This window comes from Lissotriton vulgaris, chromosome 11 (assembly GCF_964263255.1).
Source record: "Lissotriton vulgaris chromosome 11, aLisVul1.2, whole genome shotgun sequence".
NCBI classification, from domain to species: Eukaryota; Metazoa; Chordata; class Amphibia; order Caudata; family Salamandridae; genus Lissotriton; species Lissotriton vulgaris.
Window position 1 is genome coordinate 9,436,290 of NC_141699.1, and position 19,876 is coordinate 9,456,165.

General features: G+C 49.4%; 1 protein-coding gene across 2 annotated transcripts in view; it reads left to right on the forward strand.

Moving 5' to 3' along the window:
- The window catches only part of PPIL2 (peptidylprolyl isomerase like 2), a 365,149-nt gene that overhangs the window by 41,300 nt on the left and 303,973 nt on the right, over window positions 1-19,876 (forward strand). For both annotated transcript variants that reach the window (XM_086942651.1, XM_086942650.1), the window contains exons 3-5: window positions 7,737-7,782; window positions 8,086-8,148; window positions 9,350-9,401. In XM_086942651.1, coding sequence (XP_086798777.1) covers window positions 7,737-7,782; window positions 8,086-8,148; window positions 9,350-9,401 — 161 coding nt within the window. The remainder of the gene's footprint in view (window positions 1-7,736; window positions 7,783-8,085; window positions 8,149-9,349; window positions 9,402-19,876) is intronic.

Here is a 19,876-nt window from a genome sequence, read left to right on the forward strand (position 1 = left end):
ACAAGAAAGACTGTCACCCACGCACTGGTCACGAGTCGACTGGATTATGGTAACACACTATACGACGGAATCACAGCAAAATTACAGAAAAAACTCCAACGCATCCAAAACGCATCAGCGAGACTCATATTGGACATCCCTCGCCAAGATCACATCACCGGACACCTAAAAGACCTCCACTGGCTTCCCGTCAACAAGAGAATTACATTCCGCCTTCTCACCCACGCACACAAGGCCCTCTACAAACTTGGACCCGAATGCCTCAACACTCGACTGTCCTTCTACACACCCACCCGCCAACTTAGATCGTCCAATCAAGCCCTCGCCGCAGTCCCGCGCATCCGAAAATCCACCATGGGTGGTAGGTCCTTCTCCTTCCTGGCTGCCGAGACCTGGAACTCACTCCCCACTCACCTCCGCTTTACTCAAAACCACATCTCCTTCAGAAAAGAACTTAAAACCTGGCTATTCGACAAAAATTGAACCCCCCCCCTTCCCCAAGGGCCTTGAGACCCTCTGGGTGAGTAGTGCGCTATATAAATCCCTGAACTTGAACTTTAACTTTATCATAAAGTTATTATGTTCCAAATTTCCGAGCAGCAGGAGGGTCACTCACACAGACAACAAAGGGATTGTGGAAGAGGCTTGGGAGCAGGAACAGCAAGTTAACCATGGAGGGCAATTGGGAGGGGCAGTGGCAACTCATCAGACCATAAAGGGCAGGAGGGAGGGTCAGTGGTATGCTCATGGAGAGCAGAGCGCAGGGGGGTGAGGTACAGGGGTAGCATGTTCACAATGAAGAGCAGGTCCGCAAGGGCAGGGACAGCACAACGAACCACAGAGGTCAGGCAAGAGGGAACAGGGACACATGCACAAGGATTACAGGGGCAGAGAGGACCGGAGCAGAGGCCGTAAGCTGTCCACGGATGGCAGGCTGTAGGGGCCAAGGGCGCGCAGACTGAGTATAGAGGCAGCAAACTGAGAAAGGAGGGCAGGAAGTTGCAGGTTGGCCACTACCTGAAGGTGGGCCCGCTTCAACCTCCTGCTGCGGATGGCCAAAGGCCGTGGGCAGTGGAGGTGTAAGCTGAATATGTTTAATAAAACCTAGGAGTTCACTGAAAAAAACAAAGGTTGAAGTGACATTATAGTTGGGTGTTTAATTGAGTTAAAATCTAATGTTAAAAAGATCCTGAAATGTACCAGTTATAGTTCATTACGCTCACTATAACTTGTGTCCCCATCATGTACTGCTTATGACCTCACATATTACATCACTCGTGACATGTTAAATTACATTATTCATGACGTCATCCAAGCTACTTCTCCGCAAATTACTCTGTAAACCGGTAGATCATTTGCAAAAGTAAGTAGCAGAGGGCTCACAAACCTATAGAGCATATGTACTTGTTTACACCTATGAAGTAAAAGGAGTGTAGTACTGGAGAGAAGTTTGATTAAGTGTGGTTACATTTATATGGTGCACAGTTTGACTGCTGGCGAAACGGTACGTGCAAAGAGTACTACATTTAAACCAGGTAGAGACGGAGTGCAAGTAGAGTGATTTGCATACGTAGGTTACAAATAGGTTGTGTCTTAAATCAAAGCTCTGTGGCCAAATTATGTGAGAAAAACTAAAGTTTTTGTTTGCAATACATTGTTCACCTGTGGATTGCAGTGCACATGTTGACATTAAAGAGTTGTCAAGTAGTGCTATTGCCAATTTCTGTATAAGATGGAGATTTATAAGGTACAGATATTGATTTCCATAAGTTCCGTGAAACATTATGCATTGTAAGTGAATCATCCACAGATTCCACATTCTTCAACAAACGGTTCAAGTCTTAGAATGATTGCCAGCGGCGTTGTAATGGAGTACGCCATTCTGCTCATTTCAAGAATATATATAAGATGTTTTTAAACATATGGCTTTTCAGTGGCTAAAGCGTAGATGAGAAGCAGTTGACATAAAATTCTTTGTCCGATTAAGTATTTAACCGGTACATCCGATCAGGGTAAATAATGATAAAACACTCTTTTAAGCTTTTTTGAACATTTGAATACTAGTAAAAAAAAACAATCTCTATTAAATGTGGGTGCTCTCTCAGATAAGCTTTACGTCTTGCATGTTGCTAAAGGTTTGGCCCATTAGCACCATAGAGGTTCGAGAACTTTGGGAGGCCAAATGTTGCTTGCTGAATGGTTTCCAGCATGAAAAGCATATAGCAAATGGTCATATTTATTGGATGATGTCATCAGTGATGTAATGAGACATGTTATGAGTGATGTAATATGTGAGGTCATAAGCAGTGCCCAGCCGTGGTGCAAGTTATAGTTGGTGGCTTTCAGTGTTATTTTTTTTAAATTATTATTCTTTTTTTGAAACCATTTTTATTATTTTATAAAGAAAACAAAGGGCATACATTAATCATACAGTGTGTTTGCAAAGTTCAGCATTTGGGACATGCAAATCGAGAATATAGCTGACAAATATACATATAATCAGAAGAACACGAGTACCCAGCATAATATTCAGGAGTCAATGTTCCTTGCTACCCTCACTCCGAATCATCCTCACTATCCAACACTGGTGGCCCACACAAATAACCCCGGTATTTATTCCATGCACCCCACAGTCGGACCCACTTCCGTGGGCACTTCCGAATCAGATACACAGCCCGTTCCGCCATCATTGCAAAGTCTAAATCGCTGCACCAATCCTTGACATTAGCTGCCGCTGGGGATCCCCAGAATTTGACTATGTTCCTCTTAGCATACATTATGCCCAGCGTCATCCAATCCTGTGTAGAGTGCGTTAAGTCGTTTGGTTCCCAGATATTCAGCAAACAACACCTGGGATCCGGAGTCACTGATTCCTTTACCACCTGTGACATAGTTCTCATGACCTTGGGCCAGTACGGGGCCACTAAGGGACGGTCCCAGATAGTGTGAAAAAACAACCCCTCCTCCCCACATCCCCTTAAACAAAGTTTGTGTGTCTCTCCCAATCGCATATAAAGTAGTCCTACTATAGTAGACCCGATGCAGTATTTTCAATTGTACAAGCCTAAGTCTGGAGTGTATTGCCACCTCCCGTGGGGAGGAAAGCGCAGTCTGCCAATCCGCTTCATCAAACTCTCACACCTCACGGGCCTACAAGTCTTTTAGTTTCAAGGTGTGGTCGGGAAGATTATTAATAGTCTTACGATATACAAAGGATGTCACTTTTTTGGGCATATGCTCCATAAGGAGCCTGTCTTCAAGTGGAGTAGACTCTGGCACAACATCACCAGGCCGGATAATGGACCCCAGGGCATGACGTATCTGCAGATAGCGAAATCGCTCCGTAGGGGCTAAGTCGAACTAAGTCCGAAGTTGCTCAAATGTCAGAATGTTGCCCTGTTTCCACAGATCCCCAACGGTTGAGATCCATAAAGTCCCATGCTTCAAAGCCTTTAGTATGTCGCAGGCTGCCCAGCCGCCGCGACGACCAAAGCGGCGTCATTAGAGTAAGTGTGTCCGCACATTTGAGACGGGCCTGAGCCACATACCACAGCTTGACTGTGTGCGCCGTTGGGCCGATCAGGGCTGAGGCGCCTCTTTTATCATAGAGTGCGCCAAGCACACCCGCCTCACCTAAAATCATATCTATCCGCCTTAAATGCCGGTTCTTCCTGAGGGGCATGCAGCCAATGATTTATTATCTTTAGTTGGGCCGCCCAACCCCCCCCCCCTCCCCCCCATCGTACCAGCTCTTGACCAATTTTTGTCGAGATATACGTGCCAGTTTATTGCCCCAGAGGAGGCCCGAGGTCAATGCCTCTATTGATTTAAAATATTTCGGGGCGACAAGGTAAGGGGTATTCTTGAGAACCTACAATAATCGGGGCAAAGTCATCATTTTATACTAAGCTGCTTTACTCAGAAGGATCAGGGGCAGAGGGCGCCAATGCCTAACGTCTGCCCGAAAATGGTCAAGCGGGGCTTCTAGATTATGACGAAAGAAGGCATTTTGATTAGCGTTATACAGATTCCTAAATATTTAAAGGGTTCATCAGTAATTTTCAAGGGACAGTCCGTTGGAAGCTGAGGCGGAGGAACCTTGAGGATAAACAGGACTGACTTGGACCAATTAATATGGTATCCCGAAACCCGACCGAAAATTTCAAAAATGTTAAGGAGCATTATAATAGAGCGCCTGGGGAGGGTCAAATAGAGAAGAATATTGTCCGCATACAACGATATGCGGTCTTTCCACGTAGCCGTCCAGCTGAGCTTTGTTCATTTTTAATTCATTTTAGCACCTAACTGTAGCGTTATATTATATTAACCTTTAGTTTTGCAATGAATATATGACATAGTGGCGGTGGCTAATGTGTAGGTGTAGTTAAGACTGAGTTGCCACAGGAAATGTAGTTATTTTGCTCATAACTTTGACCTGTTTTCATGAATCTTCACAAAAGTTTCTAAAAAATAAAATAAAAGTTAATTCACCTCAGCTCCTTTCTGGAAAGCTTTGTGGTGATCTGTCAAGCAGGGGCTGTGGAAAAAATGGGAGGGAGGGAAGCCATGATTCATCTTCCCCATGCAATTTTCCATAGGAATTTTAGATCCTGAAAGGCCAAAACAGCTGAACAGAATTGCACAAAATTTGGCAGAAAGCATGCTTTTTGTCATTTGGTGTAAATCTGTTCAGTAGTTTTTGAGATATTAAGTTTCAAAATGTATAGATGTCTAGCAGCACAGTGCTTGTCCTGCAGAAGTGGGGCCAATCACTCAAGACAGAGTGCTGTGATTGGTTAGCCCTACATGAAGACCATTGTTGCGGCAGCCATTTTAGGACTCTGTCCAAATTGTCATGAAAATTAAAAGAAAGGAACATGTCATGAGGAAGGGTGGGGGTAGTTACTCTGTAACTTATGAAGTCAAAGTGCAAGAAAAAATAGTTTTAGTGTCGCTACAGACTCGCAGAACTAATTGTGGATCCCCGTGAAAATTTGGAGGAGCCCCGTGGGACCAAAACAAAGAAAAAGTTGGGTGGTTGTCCGTGTGATGTTGCATGACTGAGGGGGGGGGAATGGCCATTTGCAAGGGTGGAGGTTGGGGTTTATGCACAGGGCAAGGCTGTAGACCTAAAGGTAAAGGCCATGCGAGGTGGGGGGGTTTGACTTCTTGGCTATGGTAATAAAATCTTACTTCACGTTAAAAGAAACCCTAAAAATTCACTGAAAAGACCAAAGATTAATGCGACATACTGGTTAGGGGAGAAATGTCAGTTAAAGAATACCATTGCAAACTCAAATTCACTATTTAAATGAAGTAATTATAACTTGGACATTTGCCATGCACTGCTTATGACCTTTCATAATACAACTCATGACTCTTCTATGACATCATTGTTAACGTCCCTGATAACTGAAATTACATCATTGATGACATCACTGTACATGATGGGGCGCAAGGTAGTTACTTCATTTAACTGTTACTGGTCCATTTCAATATTTTTTGTTTTGTTTTGTTTAAAATGGTATTCTTTTCCTGACATTTTCACCTAACTATACCATCACTTTAACCTTTGTTTTTTTCCCAATGAAAATATAATATAGTGTGTTTGCAGAGTATAGTGCTCTGCCATCAGCTTCTCACTGCTGCCAACTCTGGTGTACAAAATTGCTTTGTTGATAAGACTTGAATATATGCACAGGGCTTTTTAGGTCTCGGCTTCGAGACCTATTGCAGCCAAGTTGCTTGTCAAGGGACATAGAGCTGGGTACGAGCACCGATTGCACCTCGTGGACGCGCCCCCTGGCCCCTCCCCCCCCAGCCGTGCACATCTCTTGCTCCACATTCACACTCACGGAAGCACACACTCACGCACACACACACACACACACACACACTCCCTCTCTGCCCACTCCCTCTCTGCCGCCCCCCCCCCCTCGACCCCCACTCACCGGGCTCTTTCCCTCGCAGCGGGTCAGTCATGGCAGCAGGCAGACTTTTCAGGCGATCTTCAGCTGATGTGCACGCCCACGCTGCGTCTCGTGCGAGCCCACCACGCTGTTTCGCGCCCGTTTATCCTCAGCTTGTTGCTTACAGCCAGTGGGTTGAACTTGAATGTACTCGACAAAATATCCTTATATAACTAAAAACTGAGCATCATCTTCATCTCACGTTTGTAAAGGTAACCATGAACACCAATTGTGTTAAAATATATTGAATACGATAGATCACCTTCCACTCGCCCATACATATACTTTAAATTCCTTATTCATTATTTATTAGAACAAAACAACGCAGAAGATAATTTTTGGTTGTCTGTGGGTGGGGAGATGGGGTTAGCACTCTCTGCCCTCTTTTCCTATCATTGACTCTTTGGCGCTTATAGGAAAAACCCAAGCTGCTTATACTTTAGAGGAATTCTGCATAAGGATTATTATAGTGTGAGTGCAGAGTGCGCACAGTTCAGAGTGCGCAGAGTGCAGAGTGTGAAGTAGTGAGTGAGCAGAGTGAGTGAGCAGAGTGTGAGTGCAGAGTGCAGATTAGTGAGTGCAGATTAGTGAGTGCAGATTAGTGAGTGCAGATTAGTGAGTGCAGAGTAGTGAGTGCAGAGTAGTGAGTGCAGAGTAGTGAGTGCAGAGTAGTGAGTGCAGAGTAGTGAGTGCAGAGTAGTGAGTGCAGAGTAGTGAGTGCAGAGTAGTGAGTGCAGAGTAGTGAGTGCAGAGTAGTGAGTGCAGAGTAGTGAGTGCAGAGTAGTGAGTGCAGAGTAGTGAGTGCAGAGTAGTGAGTGCAGAGTAGTGAGTGCAGAGTAGTGAGTGCAGAGTAGTGAGTGCAGAGTAGTGAGTGCAGAGTGCAGAGTAGTGAGTGCAAAGTGCAGAGTAGTGAGTGCAAAGTGCAGAGTAGTGAGTGCAAAGTGCAGAGTAGTGAGTGCAAAGTGCAGAGTAGTGAGTGCAAAGTGCAGAGTAGTGAGTGCAAAGTGCAGAGTAGTGAGTGCAAAGTGCAGAGTAGTGAGTGCAAAGTGCAGAGTAGTGAGTGCAAAGTGCAGAGTAGTGAGTGCAAAGTGCAGAGTAGTGAGTGCAAAGTGCAGAGTAGTGAGTGCAAAGTGCAGAGTAGTGAGTGCAAAGTGCAGAGTAGTGAGTGCAAAGTGCAGAGTAGTGAGTGCTAAGTGCAGAGTAGTGAGTGCAAAGTGCAGAGTAGTGAGTGCTAAGTGCAGAGTAGTGAGTGCAGAGTAGTGAGTGCAGAGTAGTGAGTGCAGAGTAGTGAGTGGTGTGTGCTGTTGAGTGCAGAGTGCTGTGTTTTGGCAATGTAAATGACAATGCCATTTATTTATGATTTAAAGAAAAAAAAGAAATGTCATGAGCAATGCCAATAGCTCCACCTTTAATGATGCCGAGACCATTGCATTGTAAATGATTTTTAAAAGGCTGGGGCTAGTGCACTCTGCAAGTGCATCCCTCGTGTGTGATCCTGACTGCTGCATCCTGCCCCCTTCCTCTCAGGTTTTACTTCCACAAATGTGTTGGACTCTAGTCTGTCTTTCTTGTTTCCTAGCACTTATTGAAGTCTGGGATTCTTGCACATTACCTCCACCTTACCTGCTGTTCTCCGAAATGAAGCTATTTACAGAATTGTTGATAAACATCCACATTTACTTCATGCATCTTTTCTATGGGGTTTGTGTGTGGAGCACACTATAGCATTTGTTGGTAATTGTTGTCTGTGATTTTTTCCTTTTACAGAGATTCCCAAAAGCACTTTCCGGCGCCTGAACTTTGATCATTGCAGGTGAGACACCAGTCTGTGGCTAGTAATGGAGTGTTTTTTCCCACTTACTTGCAAATGTCCGTGCCCATAAACATTATTTTCTGTCTTCGATATAAAAAAGAATCTCCTCATCTTCATAAATAGACCTAATTTGTTGTATGCTGGCATGTTACACATAGAAGGCAATATATGTCCTTTGTTCAACCTTGTTCTTTCCTTACCACCTCATCACGGCGCTATAGCCTTGTCGGTCACGTTGCCATATGCATTGAACACTGGTGGTCTCTGCTGCGCTGTTTTCTGTACTAACTCCCTCTCTTTCAGTTTATCCCTGCAGCCCTTCGAATACCCAATGTGCACACCAGATGGGCTTGTCTTCGACTTGCTGTAAGTTGCTGTTTATAGTTATTATTAAATATTGTTGCCACTTTTATAGTTGCTTAGTATACCAGATGTTGTTTCATGTAGGGGTTTACAGGGACTATGAGGGATTGTAGGAAATCAGCTTTTCGGCATGGTTACTCCATCTTTTTCTGGACCTTCTATTTGTGATGGCTTTAAATCTCTGTGCACTTTATCCCTGCTAATCAGCAGTAACATGCCTGATTACCCCCCCCCCCCTTTAAAAATGGCTGCGTTGGCATAGTCCTAATTGGTATATTTAACTTTCATATAAGTCCCTTGTATGTAGTACAAAATGTATCTAGTGTCTGTAAGTTAAACGTCACTAGCAGACGCTGCACTTATTGAGCCTTTCACTACAGTGACCGTGTAAAACATGGCTTCAGACCTACAATTGTGGTTAGAGGGAGGCAGCCTAAAATTTGCAATTTGACCTATAAAAGTAAACCCTTATGACGAGTCAAAACCTCCCTTTTAAATGTTAATAATTCACCCCTATGAACACCAGAGCTATCCATTGTAAATGTTGGTACCCACACAGGATACTGCAATGTAACCCACCCTCCCAGCTCATAATCCCTCTCGCTCTCTCCGAGCTTGAGTCTCTGTCCTCCAGACAGCAACATACAATTAAAAAAATTCAACTTTAAGCATTCATTGAACTGCAGTTTGCATCGTAGTCCATGTTCAGGGACCCTCCAAGGCATTCATGATAGTAGTATTACGAGTGCGATGCAAGTTGTGACCCAAGGAGGCTGAAGTGATGAGTGCGTTATGGAATTGTGAGCACAGGAATAGTCTGTTATTTTGTGACTTGTAATGGAAGCAGGGAAAGTCTAAGAGTACAGAGTTGCGGCCACAAAAATGAGGTTGTGTGTGCACGTATTTCCGTTTTTGACTCCTTGGGATTCTACTTTGGGTGGGGGGGGGGGGGCTGCTGGTGGTTCTTTGGCCAATGGAGGTTACACATGTGTTGGTTAGGTAGCCTGGCATGCTGGCGTGGAAGGCCTTCTAGATAAGTTATGAACTTGATACAGGCCAAGAGGGAGAGAGTCCATGCTGGTCCCTTAACCTTAACTCTGACATCAGGTTAATGTGATATTCCATCTACTACATGTACCTAAGTGATGCTTCACCAGTATCGCATCTCCGACCTAATAACAAAAACACTTTTTTTTCTCAACAGGAGCATTGTTCCTTGGATTAAAAAATATGGAACCAACCCAATAACAGGAGAGGTTAGTAGGAAATACTTCATTTATTCACAGGGCAGCAGCCCATCCTGGGTGGGTGAAGATAGCAAGAGGTTTAGTATAAATTGTAAAGGAGACATCAAGCCACAAAAGGGGCCAATAGAAACCATGTGATCCTCTTGGGTAAGAGCAGCCAGTTGCAACAAGAGTCAATAGGAACAGGTTCATATCCTTGGGTGAGATCAGCCAATGGCATGGGGCGTATTGGGGAGTAGCTAGTCACAAACTAGACTTTCAATATACTTTCAATAATGAATGTGAACACAGACGGCATTATTGCCTGAACTACCATGGACCTAATGCCGGTGACACCGATTCTAGCCTCGAGCTGTACAGATTCCCATAGGTACTGTTACCAGGCGTTGACGCTTATTTTATTTATTTTAAAAGTTTTATATAGCGCTAGCTTGACCCTTAGGTATCGGAGCGCTTTACACCCTGTAAAAAAAACAGACGGAAATTCCATTAGGTAGTAGGCAGGCAGTAAGGAAGCAAACCAGGGATAAAAAAAAAAATACAGCATGAAAAATAAGGTGGTTAACACAGTCCGGTCACCAACTATCCTTGAATGTCAAGAGAGAGGAGTAAACTCGGATATTGAAGTCTAGGTTAGTTGACGTTGGTCAGGAAAGTATTTGTTAAGGAGATGGAGTTTCAGGTCCCTTTTGAAACTGGAGAAAGAGGGGTTGCATCTGAGGACTCTAGGGAGAGCGTTCCACATCCTGGGAGCGTTGCCAGAAAACGATCGGTATTGTGTGGTTTTCTTTTTCAGTTTCGGAGGAAAAAGGAGTGAGTTGGAGCTTCTCAGAGTTCTGGATTGACCTGCTCTTACCAGTTTGTTGTTTAGGTAGTTAGGGGCCGTAGAGTGAAGGGTTTTGTGTGTTATGCAGGCCAACTTGTAAATACACCTCCCTTCCATGGGAAGCCAGTTGAGGGAGTTGAGAGCTGGAGTGATGTATTCAAATCTTTTTACTCCAGATAAGAGTCAAGCGGCCATGTTCAACACTGCCCTTAGAGGGGCTAGGTGAGCTTTTGGAGTCCCTGTTAGGATGGCGTTCCCGTAGTCGATTTTAGAGAGAACTAGGAATTGGACTACTGTCCTGAGGCCATCATGGGGAAGAAAAGGTTTCGCTTGTTGGGACTGAAAACCTTTTCAGGGCTCTGCCCGATTTCGTTTTCCATGTGCAGTCCCTTTGATTTCTTTTGATTTGCAGCCCAGTGGTCCTTATAATCATGCAAGCTGACAGAGGTTCACTTTATTAAAATGAGATGAGAATCCAGACAAGGGCTCCACAGTTGAGGGGTGTTTAGAAATGGGGGTCTCTAGTTTCGCAAGGGCTTGCACCTTTGTCCAAGTAGGGACCCTTCTTCCTAGTCAGAATAAGAGAGTTACACTCCTAAAATAACCCCTGCTCACCCCCTTGGTAGCTTGGCACGACAGTCAGGCGTATCTCAGAGGCAGTGTGTAAAGCATTTGTAAATAACCAAGAGTAATACAGTGTAAGCACTACAAAAGGACACCACACCAGTTTAGAAAAATATCCAATATTTTATATACTCGAGACCAGACCAAAAATGATAAAGCAGGGCTCGAAAAATCCAAAAAATGGTTCTAGACCTGCAGGACTACTAGTACCTTTTAACAATCTTGTCGACCTAACTGCAACCTACTTGACCTCCGTCTCTGAAAGCGGAGCAAATGCGACAGGATACTTTGGAACTTTCTAGACTAGAAAAATTGTTCAAACGGTTCTTGAATCAGAATGACGTCCATCAGCCGGTGGATTCACTCCCCTCCACCACACTGGAGTTGTGGAGGCCGACTCCCTCCTTAGCTGTTAGGGGTGGAGTATGGCTCTTGTGATCATGGATGGCAATGCAGCTCCATGACTGCGATGATGCTGTTGCTGCTCAGGTTCAGCTTTACCTCCGGCTTCTATTGGATTCTGGGTGGACCGAGTCTGAGGTTTTTCGTGCAGACCGTCCATTCATCCAAGTCTTGTTTCTCTACCTGGGATCAGGTGTGCTTCCCCAGGAGCGTGCTGTTCAGCTCCTTGTGCAGGTGGTCTTCCCCAGGGGAAACCACCTTAACAACGTGGTCATTACATCGCGTTACCTTTACAACGCGGTCGTTACAACGACCGCGTTGTTACATCGCTGTACATTACAATGCAATTCATTACAACGAATTGCTCTAGACGGCGCTCTAAACTAAGGAATAGTGTAATTTACGATTCCAACACCTTCCCTACTGTTGCACACGCTGGAGTTGGAACAGTAAATTAAACTATTCTTAAGTCCAGAGCGCCATCTAGAACAAGTCGTTTTAACGACTTGCATTGCAATGTAATGCGATTTAACAACGCTGTTGTTGTAACAATTGTGTTGTAAACGCATGCGATTACAACGCATGCGATGTTATGGTGTATATTCTTCCTCAGACACATGCGGGTATGCTTCCCCAGGCATGTGCTGTTTGGCTCCTCGCACAGGTGTGCTTTCCCTGTCATGTGCTGTTCAGCTCCTCATTCAGGGATGCTCTTTTCCCAGCAGGTTACAGTTTCATGGCTTCACGTAGCCTTTTCAAACTTTGTCCTAGTCTGTAGAAACCAAGCATAGATTCAACTCCAGGTCCAATTTAAAGACCAGATTTATATCTTGTCAGTATGGATACTCTGTTACAATGGAGTCTCCAAGCCAATATCTATCAATCAACCACAACATTTATATAGCGCACTACTCACCCGGAGGGTCTCAAGGCGCCGGGAGGGGGGAGGGGGGGGGGGTCCGCTACTGCTCGAACAGCCAGGTTTTGAGCTGCTTCCTGAAGGCGAGGTGGTCCTGGGTCAGGCGGAGGTGGGTCGGGAGGGAGTTCCAGGTCTTGGCGGCCAGGTAGGAGGAGGATCTTCCTCCTGTGGTGGCTCTTCGGATGCGGGGGACGGCGGCGAGGGCGTGGCTGGTCGATCGAAGTTGGCGTGTTGGAGCGTAGAAGTTGAGGCGGCTGTTGAGGTATCCTGGGCCTTGGTTGTGGAGGGCCTTGTGTGCGTGGGTGAGGAGACGGAAGGGGATTCTCTTGTTGACCAGGAGCCAGTGCAGATCTCTCAGGTGTCCGGAGATGTGGCTGCGACGAGGGATGTCCAGGATGAGTTGTGCTGAGGCGTTCTGGATCCGCTGGAGTCTCTTCTGGAGTTTGGCGGTGGTTCCGGCGTATAGGGAGTTGCCGTAGTCCAGACGGCTGGTGACGAGGGCCTGGGTGACCGTCTTCCTGGTCTCGGTGGGGATCCACCAGAAGATCTTCCGTAGCATGCGCAGGATGTTGAAGCATGACGAGGAGACGGCGTTGACTTGTCTGGTCATGGAGAGGGAGGAGTCCAGGATGAAGCCCAGGTTGCGTGCGTGGTCTGTCGGTTTGGGTGCGCTGCCCAGGGCGGGGGGCCACCATGAGTCGTCCCAGGCGGAGGGTGAAGATCCCAGGATGAGGACTTCCGTCTTGTCCGAGTTCAGTTTCAGGCGGCTGTTCATCATCCACTCGGCTACGTCTGTCATCCCTTCGTGTAGGTTGCCTCTGGTGGTGGCGGGGTCGTTGGTGAGGGAGAGGATCAGCTGGGTGTCGTCGGCGTAGGAGACGATGATGAGGTTGTGTTGGCGTGCGATGGCTGCGAGGGGGCTCATGTAGACGTTGAAGAGGGTTGGGCTGAGCGAGGAGCCTTGAGGGACGCCGCAGATGACTTCGGTGGCTTCTGATTTGAACGGGGGGAGGCGGACTCTCTGTGTCCTTCCGGCGAGGAACGAGGTGATCCATTCCAGTGCCTTCTCCTGGATTCTGACGTTGCTGAGGCGCTGCACTAGGGTGCGCTGGCAGACAGTGTTGAAGGCTGCGGAGAGGTCGAGGAGGATGAGGGCCGCTGTTTCTCCGTTGTCGAGCAGGGCTCGGATGTCATTGGTAGCTGCGATCAGGGCGGTCTCGGTGCTGTGGTTGGCCCGGAAGCCAGACTGCGATGGGTCGAGGGATCCGTTCGTCTCGAGGAAGGCGGCCAGCTGCTTGTTGACAGTCTTCTCGATGACTTTTGCAGGAAACGGAAGCAGTGAGATGGGGCGGTAGTTCTTGAGGTCGGTGGGGTCGGCTGATGGCTTCTTAAGTAGAGCGCGGAGTTCGGCGTGCTTCCAGCTCTCCACTGACTAAGACTGGGGTCCATCCTGCCTGATTTAAATGCGGACAGACCTTTTGGTTTAATCACAACGGAGACTTATCCGCCCCTGCCGTGATTAAACCCCTCCGACTGCCCGACAGAGTGAGGATCATGAGAGGTTGACCTCTAATTCTGCCCACTTCATTTAAATGGGTGGTATTAGAACTCCGTTTTCACTTCCGATCTAGCCAGGAAAACCCGGGTGAAAACTACAAAATGCTCCCTCCAGGCTCCCATGACGAGGGGAGCATTGTCTCTTTTTTTTTTTTTTAATTCTAAAAAGAAAATCCTGCTTCGGGATTATTCTTTTTTTTTATTTTTTTTTTTTTTTTATTTTTTATTAAAGAAACCAGTTTTCCTTGCTGCTCCACCATGCTTGACTGAGCTGTGCCTCACACGGCAAAAAGCATTGATAGGAACCGCTGTGACGGCCGTTCCTGGCAGCGCTTTAAGTTTAACCCCTTCCATGCTGATGACGGCCCCCAGCCGTCATGCATCATGGTGCTGATGACGGCTGGGGGCCGTCATGAACCCGCCCACTCTTTAAAACGGCCGGACAGGCGCAGAATCGCGGCCGCGCCCAAGGGGTTAAGCAGTGACCACCAGCTTGGTGGCCATTTCATTATTTGGTGAGCGAGATGCAGTCAAGTCGACTGAGTAAATTACTGTGCCGCTTGATTACCAAACCTACGTCCCCCAAATGATAACTCCGTCCCAAATTCTTTAAGGTGTGCAAGCTTTCTGAGTAATCAGATAAGTTATGAGGACCTGGCACTAGTTCAATGGGGCCAATTCTTGTATCCCGCTGCTGCTCAAGGCAAGAAGCCAAGTGGAGTGCTTGCTTTGTTCAAATGTATGAGCACTCCTCCAGTTCCAGAGTTGTGCATCTTCTTGATGCTTTGTTGGCTTCAGAGGCAAAAGTTCCCTGCCCTATCATTTTGGACTCCTCTTAGATGGCTTGTGGATAGGGATCAGTAATAGCCCAGGGCCTCCTCCCTTCGCTAACTGAAATAGCCACAGCACAGGAAAGAAAGGAAGATTTTACTCATTGCATGCGTAATTTACTCCGAACATAGGAATGGGCCAGAGACCCCCTCCTCTCGCAAACAACATATCTCGGGGTGGAGGACCTGGAAAAAGGTATCTACAGGATGGAATGTCCAAGATGGGTGTAGCCTGGCTTTGCAATGGAAGCCACCATCTTGCACACACAGGAGTCAAATCGACTGAACCAAGTCATCTGTTAAACTCCCTCTCATTCTCCTTCTTTTCTTCATATGTCTCTTTTCTGTCTTACGCTTGCTGTTTTTTTCAGTTTTTCTTTTAAGTAGGGAGAGCAGTACCCTTTTCCACAAAGGGGTGTACAATAAGAAGGCTTGTGCCCCAAGTCTGTCGCGTTGCTGCTACTACTGCCAATCACTTCATATGAATTTGGAAATTCTTGGTGCAGCAGAAATAAAACTACTAAAAAGACCGAGATAGGCTACAGAAGGGGACAATAGGAAACCGTTCAAAGGGTCAAGAAAGTTGTTCAAATAACCAAGTTTCCGACAATATATGTAATTTGGAATGAAGCATTTCCTCAATCTCCTGAGGGGGACCATCCCAAAAGCTTGTCGTACAGACAGAAGCTCCTGCCACCAGCTTGACGTTCCTGAGTTTGGGGATATTCAACAGAAGGCATCTTTTGAATCTCAAAATATGGGAGGGCATATGGTTACTAAATTTATTTCCTCGAAGAAAACAGAATCCTGGACCCTTCCCAGTCAGGGTTCCGCAGCAACCACAGCACCGAGACTGCCCTCATCGCCGCCACCAACGACATCAGGACCCTGCTGGACAACGCCGAGACCGCAGCACTCATCCTCCTAGACCTCTCTGCCGCCTTCGACACCGTCTGCCATCGCACACTACGCGCATGCTCAGCGCCGCAGGGATCCGAGACAAGACTCTGGATTGGACCACCTCCTTCCTCTCCGGCAGAACCCAGACCGTCCGCCTCCCCCCATTCCGTTCCAAAGCCTCCGAGATCATCTGCGGCGTACCCCCAGGGATCCTCCCTCAGCCCGCGATGTTCCACATTTACATGGCCCGCTCGCACACGTAGCCCGACAGCACGACCTCAACATAATCTCCTACGCTGATAACACTCAGCTGATCCTCTCCCTCACCGAGGACCCCATCACCGCCAAAGCCAACCTCCACAAAGGAATGAAGGCCGTCGCCGACTGGATGAAGACCAGCCGTCTGAACCTGAACTCTGACAAGATGGAGGTCCTCATCCTCGGCTCCAACCCTTCAGCCTGGGACGACTCCTGGTGGTGTACAGCACTGGTGGCAGCCCCGACACCCACCGACCACGCGCGCAACCTGGGAATCCTCCTCGACTCCACGCTCTCAATGACCAAGCAAGTCAACGGCATCTCCTCCTCCTGCTTCAACACCCTCAGCATGCTCCGCAAGATCTACAGATGGATCCCGACAGATACAAGAAAGACAGGCCCCCAGGTCCTCGTCAGCAGCAGACTCGACTATGGAAACGCCCTCTACGTGGGAGCCCCGACCAAGCTCATCAAACGACTACAACGCATCCAAAATGCCTCGGCACGACTGATCCTCGACGTACCACGCCATGGCCACATCACCCCCCACCTGAGAAACCTGCACTGGGTCCCCGTCAACAAGAGGATATCCTTCAAGCTCCTCACCCACGCACACAAGGCACTCCACAAGACCATCCCAGCCTAACTCAACAGGCGGCTCTCCTTCTACATCCCCAACCGCCAGCTACGCTCTGCAGACCTCTCCCTCTCCACCGTCCTGCGCATCCGAAGAACAACCACCGGTGGGAGATCCTTCGCCCACCTCGCCGCCAAGACATGGAACACCCTCCCACTGAGCCTACGACAGACCCACGACCTGCTGACCTTCAGGAGGATACTCAAGACCTTGCGGGTATGTAGTGAGCTTTACAAATGATTAATTGATTGATTGTGCAAAAAGATAAGCCCTGATACGTGAAACGCAGGATCAGCCACGGAGAGGTGTTTGACCATAATATGTTACTGGATTTGAAGCCAAGTTGCAGCCCGAACAGATCCTTTCTGGTGAGGCCTAAGATTAATCTTGCGGCCCATTCCCAGTGGAGACTGGTGACATTCAAAGTGGTGGGGAAAAAAAGTTGCTTAAAAGTAAGTGAGCAAGGGTGCAGGGCATACGGGGTGTGTGGGAGGGTACCTAATTTTTCTCATTATTGCACATGTGAGCGCCCTTGGATAAATGCATTCAGGAAGTGCTCTGTACAAACCGCCCTAATGTGTCTGATTTATTAGATTGTAATGCTGCTGTAAGTTTACAACTGAGAGGACTCTTAGTTCACTCTTGACGTCGTTAGGGCTGGGGAGCCATGAATGTTGCCAACTTCATGTTTAAAAAGTCACTTAAAAATAAAAAGCATCGGAAGGCATTAATGTAATCTGATGAATGTATCTGAAAGAGACACGTTAGTGATAGATTCCTTACCTTAGAATATCCCCAGGCGTCAGACTGGATCCGGAAATTTTTGCGTAGCAATACCCCTGCGCGCTGGTAGGCGTCGTCTGCGGCTCCGCGTCCGTCGTCGGCGTCGTGAGCGCCGGGATGACGTCATCGGAGTATATAGACGGCGCCCATGCGCGCTGACGTCAGTTCTTCTTTTTTCCGCGCCAGCTAGCGCAGATCCGGAAGAAGCTCTACCCCCAGTCACTTTTTGACTGAAAACTTTTTTGATCTTTTTGATCCTCTAGTTAGTCGATTCTCGACTATCGGTGCCAGGGATGCCCGGGTTCAAGCCTTGCTCGAAGTGCGGCCGACTCATGTCGGTCACGGACCCCCATCGCCGGTGCCTGAAGTGCCTAGGCCTCGACCACGACGATCGAACCTGCTCCGACTGCCGGGCCCTGACGTCGAAGGCTAGGCGGGAGCGGTCCCGCAAGCGTCTCGAGCTGAGGCAGTCGGCCCCGCGCCGCTCCAGGTCCCGGTCCCGGTCCCACGGGAGGTCGAGGGACAGGTCGGAGTCATCGACGTTCCGGGAGTGGACACCGATCGTCTGGTTCCAAGTCCTCAGGTAAGAGGCATGAGAGGTCGGAGCGACACCATCGGTCCTCCGACCCGCCCCGTCGCTCGCTCGATGCGACCGGGGATTCGGGCGACACCGCCCACGCGGCTCCGCGGGAGTCGCAAGCGGCGCCGCCTGCCCCACACCTTCGGGTCCCTGGGCACGGCGCGTCGCAGGAGGAGGTCGAGAGGTACCTCATGGCCATGAGGGCCCTCCCTCCTCAGTCGGTTCCCGTGGCGCCTTCGGGCCGATCGGCTCCGTCTGGAGGTCCTTCCGGGTCGGGCGCTTCGGCCCCGACGACGTCGGGTGCTTCGGCCCCGGCGCCGCTGGCGACTTCGGTCCCGGCGCCGCGCGACCTCGCTGGATCCGGCTCCGGATCCGGGACCTCGCCGGTCGACCTTACGACCTCGCCGGCGACGTCCCTTCAGGTGTCGTCCCCGGCAGCCGACGTGGTTGCCGACCCCAATGCTTCCTACGGTCCTGCTCAGGTGTCGGAGGGGCGCCGCTGGGCGCCGATTCCGTCGGCCTTCGGAGAGTTCTATCTCCACGAGGAGGCCCTGGCTGTTAATCCTGGTCTCCAGGAGCCGGGTGACGAGGAGCAATGGGAGGGGTCCGAGGACCCTCTGGCACGTGATTGCCAGTCTCATCAGGACTGGACATATGAGCTTGGGGAGGCCAGTGGTATTGACACCTCGCCAGACACTGGATTTACGTCGCCCCCGACTGTGGCTTCGGAGGCGGGTTCTGCTTACAGTGTAGTGTTGACGAAGGCAGCTAAGGCCCTAAACCTTGAGCTCCCCGTCGCGGCCGTGAGGACTAATCTCCTCACTGAGGTACTCAAACAGCAGTCCGGCTCCGCGGAGCCCCTTCTGCCGTTCAATGAGGCCTTGTGTGACGTTCTGCTGGGCACTTGGTCCAAGCCCGCCACAGGTCCCCCTGTGGATAGGAACGTGGCCAGACGCTACCGCCCGGCACCGGGCGACCCTTGCTTTTTGTCCACCCACCCCACCCCCGAGAGCCTGGTCATCCAGGCCTCCAACTCCCAGACCGCATTCCCGTCGGCCCCGCCCGACAGGGAATCCAAGAGATATGAGCAGTTCGGGAAGAAGGTCTTCTCGTCTGTGAGCCTGGGGCTCCGGTCAGTGAACACCAACTGTCTCTTGGGCCGCTACACCCACACTCTGTGGGACACGGTTGCGGAGGTGCTGCCACAATGCCCTGAGGAGGTCAGGGCTAAACTCAGCCAAACCCTTGCGGACGGCCGAGATGCGGCACGCTTTTCCATTCGGTGTGGGCTGGATACCACGGACTCACTGGGCAGGGCGATGGCAACGACGGTGGCGGTTCGACGCCACGCCTGGTTGAGGTCCGCCAATTTCTCGGCCGATGTCCAGGCCACTCTCCTGGACATGCCGTTTGATGGCCGTCGCCTCTTCGGCGACAAGGCAGACCATGCGCTGGAGCGTTTTAAGGACTCCAGGGCCACGGCCAAGTCCTTGGGCCTTGCGGCCCCACGCCAGCAATCGGGTGCCTTTCGCTCCTTTCGTGGCCACGGAAGGGGCGCCCCACCACGGACCGTCAGCCACGCGCCGCAGAATGTTCAGCAACGCGGTGGCGGCCGTGGGAACCGCCGTGGCGGTGGTCGGGGCCAGCGGCGAGGCCAGTCCACACCTCCCTCAGCAGCCCCCGCCTCAAAACCTTCCTAGTCCGAGTTTTCAGGCCCATGTGACGCCTGTGGGAGGCAGGGTTCGCCATCACCTCTCCCACTGGCATACAGTCACTTCGGACAGGTGGGTGCTGCAAATTGTCCGAAGGGGTTTCTCCCTCCCCTTCGAGTCTTCCCCTCCATCCATGCCACCTCAATACCACCGTGTGTCGGGGGATCACTTGCAACTTCTGCAAGAGGAGGTTTCGGCCCTCTTGGCCAAGAGGGCCATCGAGCGCGTTCCTGGGCCAGAAGTAGGACGTGGCTGTTATTCCCACTACTTTCTGGTACCCAAGAAGGGCAAAGGGGGCCTACGCCCTATCTTGGATCTGCGGAACGTCAACGGCTTCCTCCGGACGGAGAAGTTCAAGATGCTCACTTTGGCTCAGGTCCTGGCTGCCCTGGACCCAGGAGACTGGATGGTAGCGTTGGACTTGCAGGACGCCTATTTCCACATCCCCGTCCTGCC